The sequence below is a fragment of the Sinocyclocheilus anshuiensis genome, unplaced genomic scaffold (assembly GCF_001515605.1).
Source record: "Sinocyclocheilus anshuiensis isolate Anshui unplaced genomic scaffold, SAMN03320099.WGS_v1.1 scaffold1487, whole genome shotgun sequence".
Taxonomy (NCBI): domain Eukaryota; kingdom Metazoa; phylum Chordata; class Actinopteri; order Cypriniformes; family Cyprinidae; genus Sinocyclocheilus; species Sinocyclocheilus anshuiensis.
Window position 1 is genome coordinate 81691 of NW_015555817.1, and position 10603 is coordinate 92293.

At 39.8% G+C, this 10603-nt stretch overlaps 2 protein-coding genes across 3 annotated transcripts in view; both read left to right on the forward strand.

Moving 5' to 3' along the window:
- The window catches only part of LOC107675198 (protein sprouty homolog 3-like), a 13713-nt gene extending 10861 nt beyond the window's left edge, over positions 1 to 2852 (forward strand). For both annotated transcript variants that reach the window (XM_016469461.1, XM_016469462.1), the window contains one exon: positions 1830 to 2852. The gene's annotated coding sequence lies outside the window, so the exon portion shown is untranslated. The remainder of the gene's footprint in view (positions 1 to 1829) is intronic.
- On the forward strand, positions 16 to 8726 carry LOC107675200 (protein sprouty homolog 3-like). The gene is made up of 2 exons (XM_016469463.1): positions 16 to 1377; positions 8711 to 8726. The coding sequence occupies exon 1, from the start codon at positions 30 to 32 to the stop codon at positions 753 to 755; it is 726 nt and encodes a 241-aa protein (XP_016324949.1). The 5' UTR covers positions 16 to 29; the 3' UTR covers positions 756 to 1377; positions 8711 to 8726.
- Positions 8727 to 10603: the final 1877 nt, after the last annotated feature.

The window sequence follows — 10603 nt, forward strand, 5'->3', positions numbered from 1 at the left end:
ATAATGGCTATGTGGAACGCCCTGTGGCAATGGAGCCTGCCTCTCAGGTTGGTGTCATCTATACACACGATGAACGACACCCTCAGATGTCTCGCAGTCAAAGTCAGCACCAACGTTCCCATTTAGCCCACGTAAGTCGCTCCAGTACCGTGAGCTCCATGTCCCGTGGCAGTGCTGCTTCGGATCAGAGACTTCTTACTGGATTAACGCCTTCCCATTCTGGTCTAGCGGCTGTAGTGAGGTCCCAGCCCAAAGGTGACATGAAACCCGAGTCGCTGGGCAAAGGACTGGCTGACGGTGAGGACTTGGGCCTTCATCTCTTCATCTGTGAACGTTGTGGCCACTGCAAGTGCCAGGAGTGCTGTGCCCCACGTAATTTGCCCTCCTGTTGGACCTGTGGCCAGCGCTGCTTGTGTTCTGCAGAAAACGTCTTGGAGTACGGCACCTGCCTGTGCTGTGTGAAGGGTCTGTTCTACCACTGCTCGGCAGATAAGGAGGACAACTGTGCCGACCGACCGTGCTCCTGCGCCCCAGCTCACGCCTGCTCCCGCTGGAGTGCTATGGCCTTCCTGGCACTCTGCCTGCCTTGCCTGTGCTGCTACCCTCCTGCCAAGCTGTGCCTCACTCTGTGCCAGCGTGGCTATGATCGCGCCACCCGTCCCGGCTGTCGATGCAGCAACACCAACGCTGTGTGCCGCAAGATCTCTGCCACCAACTCCGTGCCCTTTCGTAAAACCCTGGAAAAGCCTGTATGACATCATGAATGAGCCTCTTGCAATCCTCCCTCGAGGAGACACCTCTGATGCTGAAGCAGCCGGGGAATTCTGCTAAATGAACTGACCTACTCTAAACCAATCAGGTCTCCCTGCATCATGTCCATCATCATGTATCCTACTTCCCTCTTTTTTTAGTAAATCCGTGTCTATTTATTTATTTATTAGACTTCCAGGATAGAGTTGGGTAATGTGAACCGTATGTAACATACGGGGAGTACGCTATCAGAATTAATGCAGAGGCTGTACTGGGTTAAAGGATCGTCTAGACATGGGAAGCTGTCAACAGAAGTCAGCGCTGAGTCTGTCTTCTTCAGCCTTACTGAATGAAAAAACTGTAAGCAAGATGGCTTACTCTAGACTCTACACGGATACAGGGCGCTGGTTAGGGAGAAGAGCCCAACAACAACAACAACAACAAAAATCAGACTATGTAAGTCAATTCTGTTTGACACCAAAAACGGGACCATACAAAAATCAGAATATTAAGCTCACCTAAGAGGGATGTGTTTCAAGAACGGCGGTAAAGAGAGACATTGTGCGCATGAGTGTGTGGTAAGGAAGAAGAAGGACAAATGTGTGTGTGTGTGTGTATGTGTGTGCAGTCTCAGGCCGGCATCTGCTGTCAGCAGAAGCCTCTCTTTTTATTTTTAGAGGAGCTACTCTGAAAGATAAAGTGTCTGGTCAGGTTTCCAGCCCAGGGCAGCCTGACGCCAACCTCTCCCAAGCACTCTTACATCCTCAACTCTCTTTTCCACTGCTGCCCATAGTGCTTTCCAACTGCTCAACAACAGCGATAGATAACTTGACTGTTTCTGCATCCAACCACGTTGTGGGACCAAACATCAAAAGGGACTGTCTGTCCAACTTTGACAGTGCTCTCAGGATGAGATACAAGCCATTACTTTGAGAGCTCTTGGACAACTTGACCAGACAACCTGTAGGACCATGCTTTAGGTTAACATCAGATCCGAGCAGCATCAGCTAAATGAAGCCATTGTGGTTCCCCAGTTATGCCATACATGGGACATTAGCATCTCTAAGTCCTTTCCTGAGGTTCTCTGGTTGGCCCTGAATGATTCACAGGAAATGAGGTTAATGGAGACTATTGTGTCATCTGACAGGAAGAAGGGATTGTATTGAGACAAGGGCTTAGTCACCTGGCCAGAACGAGGTAGAATACAACACTTGGGAACAAGGTGAAACAGATGCACTGACATCCAAAACTGGGAAGCAAGTTGAATGAAATCTGTTTCAAGTGTGTGTGTTCTTCCCCAATAATATGCACATCTTTGTGAGTTCCGAATATATCCTTCGCTATATTTTTGTATGTACATAGAATTCTTATTGTATTTGTATTTTTATTCCATTTGTTTTAATCTGGTTATTATTGCCATTTTTTCTATTACTGTTGGACATTAACCTTGTCAGATACCTGGCTAATTCTTAAGACTAACCATAAGACTGATTTTGTATTGTGGAGGAGAGGTCCCTTGTGCATGGCACAGTGTTCCACCGCAGTACTGTAAATTACCCTACAAAATCTTAATAACTGGGCTCCCTTTGGTTGCATGTATCCATTATCATAAATTGCTACAGAAATAATTAGCTCAAAACTGATTTAAATGTGGTGTTCAGACAAGACCTAAACAGCCTGAAATATACTTTTCAACAATTACATACAGATAAAATGTCTGACAAGTTATGCCATTACTGGTTTAGGTTACACACAAGCTTGAAGAGCCAATCATATTTTGTTTTACCAATACAATATTTATTGGCATGAGAGCAGAAAACATGCATTACTATCAGAGGCAAGCTTTCACTGGGTGAAATAGTGAGAAGATACCTCTCCTCCACAGTCACATCCCAAAAGAATGGCTTCTCTAAGAAGGGTCCACGATGTGGGGTTTCAGTGTGTAGGTACATACAATTTACAAGAATGCCTAACTGGTGCTGTCCACAGTCTCTGAGTTAACCACTAAAAGTTCACCATGTTGTATTAGTAAGTATTGCTTTGGTACAATTGGCATCTTGTAAGTTGTAAAAGAATTAAGGAAGAATATATAAACATATATATATATATATATATTATATATATATAAAATATATATATATACATTTTACACTTTTTTTGTTGCTGATATTATCATAAAGCCACAGATATTTATTTAAATTGTTGCAAGGAAAGCTATATATTTATTTCGGGTGAATGATGAAAAGAAATTAAATGAAAAGACCCATGTGATGATTTCAGTTTTTTCAGAGTGGACTGGTGGGTGTGGCCATAAGGCCATGGATAATAAATAAAACATTTTGAAATATTCTGTGTACAAGACTTGTTTTTACATCTCTATAAATGGTTTGACTATACCGTATGTATGAATTTGAAAATGTGTCAATTTAAATTTCAAGATGTTTAGGGAAGGTAAAATCCATCTTTAGCTTTACTGAACTATGCAGGACTTTTAAAGTGCCCACGACACCCACAGCTGCATTGCTGAGTCTAGTTGCATCTGTAGTTTTGTGGTATTTACCACTAGTGCAAACACACTGCTATTCTGCAGATGCCTGAAGGAGTTATTAAGTGCGTAAGTGATCTGTTTAGAAAAAAAACTGCTGTGAAGTAGCAAATATATGTGTGGACACTTATGGATGTTAGTTTCAGTGCCGAGGGGTTCCGGTCTTTGTCTGTCTCTTTACTCCACTCTCCACACTTCTGCCTATTTGCCTCATAAATAAGTAATCAAGGCCATCTCGTACTAATGGCCTTGGAAAAGAGGGACTAGAGATGTGTGTGTGTGTGTGTGTGTGTGTATGAGTGAGTCTATGAGACAGAGCGTGAGTTGCTTCAGAAGTGTGAGAGTGTGTATAAGGTGTGTGTACGTACCACCATTTGTGTGTAATGGCTGTCACACTACCATGCCTCATTTTTCCAGAGCTTCAGAAGCATTAAGTCTGTACCCCAACATCTCAATATCCCATCCTTTCTCTAGGCTTTGTCTATATAAGAAGATGCTGCATGAATAATACAGATCCAGTATTCCCTTTATGTGTATGTGCATTAAGATATAGAGTACATACATCAATTTGGTGTCTGGAGATACACCGTTTTTGATAGTGTAGCATTCATTTAACTTACTTAAAGGGATAGTTCATCAAAAAAACTGAAAATTATGTCGTCATATACATACCCTCATTTAATTCCAAACCTGCATGACTTGCAGAAATATTAAAAAATATAGCATAAATTCCTTTTAAAAGACTTGCAAACAGCATTCTAAGTCTTCCAAAGCTATACAATAGCTTTGTGTGAGAAACAGACTGAAATGTATGCGCATATTCAAATTTGGCTCATAAAAACATGCAAGAGTAAACTCTAGAGTTACGCTAGTGTTTATGAAGTTTTTTATTTTTTGCATTATGGTTTTTAATTACTGTATGTAATTTAGTTTGGGTTGTTCCATTAAAACGTATGCTCAAACAAGTGGTTATGTGCAATGAAGCAGGGTTCATCAAGATGCGTCATGGAATACTGTGCACCAGTACTGTTAAAAGTCAGAAAAGACTTCTTCACTCAAGAAGAAACTGACTCTGGAGGGATGCTCTTTGCTTTCTTAACCTTTAACCCAGCTAATAGAGAGCAAGAAGGGATGGGGTTGGTTGATCTTTTACCATTCTGACCTCATGGCCTCTGTAACCACTGAGTCCCCCTATGTGGCCCTTGTCCGGTGGGGACAGGCACCATTGAGGACACTCCAGGGGTCAGGGATGGAGCTATAGAAGCTGTCAATCAGAGCTTCATGCATATGTCAATCACAGTGCAGCGGTGTGTGAAAACGGACCTTTTCTAAACCACCCTAATCCAAATGTAAAAACACTCCTCTTAAAAGAAGCAGCATTAGGGCTTACAAATCACTTACATAATTGAGCAATATCAAAGCGGCCTTATTCTAAAATTAGATGTTTTCCTTTGTAATAGTTCAAAAATGATATTTTTTGCAGTGCCTTGCATTAGTTCACCACATGTAAACTAATGTTTTGCCTTGTCATATAAAGCGCAAACACTAAATATTAGATCAACTGGATTCCTTATTTGCACACTCATCAGATTGAAATAAGTAACAGAAGCCATTTCTGAGCACATGGTTACTTACAGCACGGTGGCTCCCAAAAGGTGAGACTGGTGGCAGTGCGGCCCTGAGCCACCCTGGGGGGTGCTGGAGCCTCAGAGGCTGGGGGAGAGCTGGAGCCGTTGACAGGTGGAGGTGTGATGGAGAAGCAGGCGCCAGAGAGAGCTGAAAGGGGCTAAGGAGGGCCACAGTGCCGGGGCAGAGCGGAGCCAGCTTTAAATATGACTGCTGCTTATTTCCTGTGCACTTCTGCACTTGACTGTAGTCGCGTCTGTCTGCTTATTGAGTTTATTTAACCCATCGCAATTTATTGGAACTGTGTGAACTAGAGTGACTACTCACCTTAATGTTGTTCTAAAGGCTTATTACTTAATAACACAAAAATGTCCTGCTCGCACTTGCCAATTTAATGGCAGAGAATGGTGACTAGGTTTTGTTTTTTGTTTTTAAGCGCATGCATATCTCTCGTAAAATAATCATATGCATCTCGTGGTGTACATTCCAAGCATTCTGAAGGTATACTGAGGGTTTGGTGAGAAACGGATTCTTAACCTACCCCCAAACCTAAACCTACCCATTTTACAGCGAATATGCATTTTTATCATTTTATTAATAAGCAATTTAGATTTTTTTTACCTCTTAACCTACCCATTTTATAGCGAATATAAAAGGATATAAAACGCAATTGACCGAAATATGCAGGAAAATAACCATTTTAGTAACATATAGCATTCAAATATTTTTATAGTCGCTAATCCCATTCCTACCTCTAAACCTAAACATAACTATTTCTGTACAGTATAAGAAAAACATGACAGACAGATAAAAGCAATTACAAAAATGTCAAAAGCAGTTCCAAAAGTAATCCAATTGATGATGCGTTGCAGCCGTAGTCCTCTCTGGCGGAATACAGTAGGTTTATTTGAGGTGCAAAGCAGAAATTATGTTGTTAATCGCCATGAAATTATGTTGTTAATTATCCAGATTATTTTCCCGCTCCACTCCATGAACTCGTGAAGGCGCGCGCGCATCATTCAAACACACCTCACCAGAAACACGGCATGTCGCAATCTGTGACGAATGCAGGCCAGAGCCAATGAGCGTTCGATTATTCTGCCGTAAAACCTGTCTTTTGAAGCGGCAGCATTTGAAAAATAGTAATGTATTCTTTGATTTTATAAGAGATACAGGGTTGGTAAATAGAATTTAAAACTCTGTTTCACACTCCGGAGCAGAAGGTGGCGGTAATGCACCTATTTGCGTTGGTGCCAGCCGCCGTTAAAAACCAAGAAGAAGAAGAAGAAGAAGAAGAAGAAGAAGGCAACATTTGAATTTGTAAAGAACGGGTCAGTCAGCGCTGGCTTTGCTGCTTACGGTCACTGGACTCGCTGCTCGGGATAGAGATGAGGATCGCCGAATTAAGGTTTGGATTTGGGTCTGTTCCTCGCAGTTGTATGGATTCTGAAAATTTGGATTACAGCGCACAAATAAAATTGTTTAATTTCGTAATTATGTTGCATTTTTGGTGTATTTTATAGTTCTATTGTCAGTCACAGCATGTCGGAGAAAACGGCTTTTGTGGCCCATGGCAAACAAAGTAAACATTACATGACAGTAAAGGTTAAACGATTGCAGAAATGTTATTTATTTTAAGGGCTTTTAAAGTGTAGTCTTGTTTAACATTATGTACGTTAGGCCTATTCTTGGAAACGAGCTGGCAGCAGAAATCACACAACAAAACGAAATGTTAATATTTCATATTAAGTAAACGAGTAAACAATTTAATAATACAGTTGAAAACAAGGTAATTGATATGACAACTAAAAACAACTAATAATAAAATTAATGCAGCGATTTCAATATTCATAAGGATTTATTTTTAGGTGTCGTCAATACGTCAGTTTTGTATGTTTAAATGCTGAAAATACGTCAGTATTGTACGTTTTAGTGCCTGTAAAACGTAAGTAAATGAACGTTTTATAGAACCACATTTTACGTAAAATACATACGAATTATCATGAGATCACGTTGCTATATCACGCCACGGCTGCGACAGAGTTTTCTGGTGGCTTGCCGAGGGCCCATCTGTTTTGTGGTGATCGGTTAGAAGTTGGCGGTGTTTGTGTTAAAGTATGTGAAGTGTGTTTTAATGTTGGGTTGGCTGAGATCTATGTATCTTGCTCGTCTTATATGTGTGCACTGAGATGGTGGGAAAGATGGGAGATTTCCTTCCTGTTAACAAGTTCCCACCGAACCATTTTCAACATTGAAATTCAAGGCAGTTTGGCAGTTTCTTCCCGTTGTCCCTTGAGAGATACACATTTTTAAATCGCTAAATAAAATAGTGATAGTAATGTGATTAATATTTTAAAACATATCTATATTATTAATATAAATCGTATAAAGATTATTATATATATATATATATATATATATATATATATATATCATGCTTTGAGCTGAGGTGGGACTGTACTTGATGAAAGGATGGTGTGGTGGATGAGTGATGTGCGGCGGGGGAGAAGGAAGAGCACGAGGGAAGAAAGAGGGAAGGAGTGGGGGGAGGAGAGGAGAGGAGGAGGACTGTTTGCGGGCCTGCTGGGTGGCTGAGTGCAGACAGCTGGAGGAGGAGTTGATGGGAATGGTATCTGCAAGGTCAGGGGTCACTGGAGAGAGCTTTAGCACACTTCCGCTGCCGGCCCCACGGCTCTCCAGTCTCTGGAATTCTGCTCTTCCAGCTCCCACTCAAGCTTGTGTGTTTTAAGCCATGTTTCTTTCCTTTTCACTACGTTTTCTCTTGTTTTTTTCCCCTCCCTTATTCTGTTTATTTATCTCCACTTACAAAAAAGTAGAATAACCATGTTTTCTTTGATATGGTACTGTGGTATTATTGTTTTGTTTTTTTAGGGGTCTACTACATAGACCTTGTAGTAATTGGAACAACACATCACAGACTTGCTTTATAGTTTACGAAAAATAACATTAAAATTATTTTCAAGTATAAATATATCTTAAAATATCAAATAAAATATATGTAAAATAAAAATAATATATCATTCATTCTAAAACTTACATTAATAAAATATATCAAATGCATAGTTACATATGTATGTATGTACATGATAGATAGATAGATAGATAGATAGATAGATAGATAGATTGTTTGCATTCACCAGTTAATTTTAAATTGATTTTTAAATTAATACAAATATTCTATGTAATCTATTGATAATTATAATGAAGTCATAAAAGCTGCATGCATAATATTATGTTATATGTTTATGAAGTTTTAAATGTTGTTTAAGTTTGCGTATAGTTTATAGAACGAGTCAACAAAAGTATGTCATGTTAACTACTCAACTATCATGAATGTGCTAGTCATTTGATACCATCTGTACAGCAACAGTACTTTTTTTGTAAGTCTTTCTCAGTGCCAGACTCAGATTATTCAACCCACATCTGTAACTTTTTTTTGGATATTTTTACCTCTCCATGCCATGGCCTACATGCATATTCCTGTGTGTGCTTCCCCAGTCAATCAATGGCAGTATGGATCTACTGCTGCAGCTGTAATATAGATCTGCCCTTGCTCGATCCATGCAGTCCTGTCATTTCAACAGCGGCAATGCTGAGCTCTTCTCTCTCCCAGTTGTGCGCATATCGAGTGGCTGTGTTTTTCTCAGCACTCTCTGATGGCCCTTGCAACAGCCGTGCAAAGAGGCCAAACTATGATGAGGATAATATCTGTTATTTGGCCCCAGCCAGGGAAGCAGCACACACTGCACTACCATTAAAGGGCATTAGTGTGTGTGTGTGTGTGTGTGTGTGTATGTGTAAGAGAGAGAGAAACAGAGAGTAAGCACATATCTGTACAAAGTTTGTGTGGCCTCTGAGGGACAAGATAGCATGTGCTGAATGCGATACATGCATGTTTCTGTAACATGATTCTATCATCATCTGTGTGTTTCTCACTTAACGGCCCCCTCCTGTCCAACCCCCACACACACATACATACATGCACATGCAGGGGAATGAGCGGCGCAAAATCTCCCTGCAGATGTTCTCGATTGTGGTGATCCAATATCCTCTTGTGTTCCGCTGTCTAAAAAAAGAGAGCTGTTTTACATTTCCCTTGGGGGCAAGAAGGGAGAGATTCTCACAGTGATAGAGTTGACCCAGGTCCTTCGAGGGCTGCCCCACATTATTTTAGACTGAGTCCGTTTTTATGAATTTGGGAGACATTCACTGTCAGACACGGTGGGGAAGATGGGATAAAATGTATGAGTGTGTATATATGTGTGATGTGTAATGATTTCAATCCACATAATCTATTCTTGTCATTTGTAGCAATTAATAATGAGTGAGACCACAAGAAATAAAAACCACACATTGTTTTTATTCTCAGAAAAAGACCTAAATAATCTCATGTTTCTCTAAAGTTTCAGAAAAGATCTCAACTTCACAAAACTGTGCTTAGATTTGCCAAGATTTTGATATATGATATCAATTTGAAACATTTTAATCAAAATTTTCCAGGGCTAAGCAATCCATATTAAAGGGGTCATATGATGCTGCTAAAAAGAACATTATTTTGTGTATTTGGTGTAATGAAATGTGTTTATGCGGTTTAAGGTTTAAAAACACATTATTTTCCACATACTGTACATTATTGTTTCTCCTCTATGCCCCGCCTTTCTGAAACGCATCGATTTTTACAAAGCTCATCGGTCTGAAAACCGAGGAGAAAGGAAAAATTGAAATCCCATCATATGACCCCTTTAAATTTGTAGCTCAATACTAAGATATGTCAGTAATTCGACTCATTTCTCATTTTTTATTTGTCATAAATTAATTTATATTATTAACATATAAGCTGATGCTTTAAAAGAATATTTCAGATTTAATAACTTAAGCTCTATCAACACAATTTGTGGCATAATGTTAATTATGAAACCTTCTTAAATTGGCCCTTATTGCCTTAAAAAAGAAAGAAAGAAAGAAAGAAAGAAAGAAAGAAAGAAAGAAAAAGTGGTGAGGGGAATAGGTAAAATTTTGGATGATTTTAAAGCAGAAATGTAAAGAATGTGAATTTTATATATAAAAAACACATTAATTATTCCATTAACCCTGAATTATAAAAGTGCAACATCTGAGCCTTTTTTATGATATATATATATATATTTGTGATACATCCATTGAAAGACTCAAGGTGCATAAGCTGTGCCAGCTGTGTGTAGGTGTGCCTAATCCTGGGTGGCTGGATGCTGGAAACAGGAAATGATGGTGCATTCCTTGCATTTTTCAAAATGCTGCAAATTGCTGAGCACATCATTTGGACTGAACATGATCACTGACCTGGGAGGTAAAGCGAGGGAGATTTCAGGAGGGATAGAGACTGATGCACATGTGGGAGACAGAGCACTAAAACACTATCTGTTCTGTTTCACTCACATCAGTCTATGCTTTCACATTTGAGGGCCCATTTATAACTTCCTGTTATATGCAAACGGAAATAGTTATCCATCATCTAACAGATCCGTTCAACAGGATCCCAACTACAAAAGATAAAATGATGCTTTTAACATATGGGCCGTTACGTCTTGTGGAAGGATGTACCAAAGTCCAAAAAAGCTTTAGTCACCAGATCCTGGATGATTACTCAGCTTGAACAGTACCAATAACCAGAATCCCGGTCTT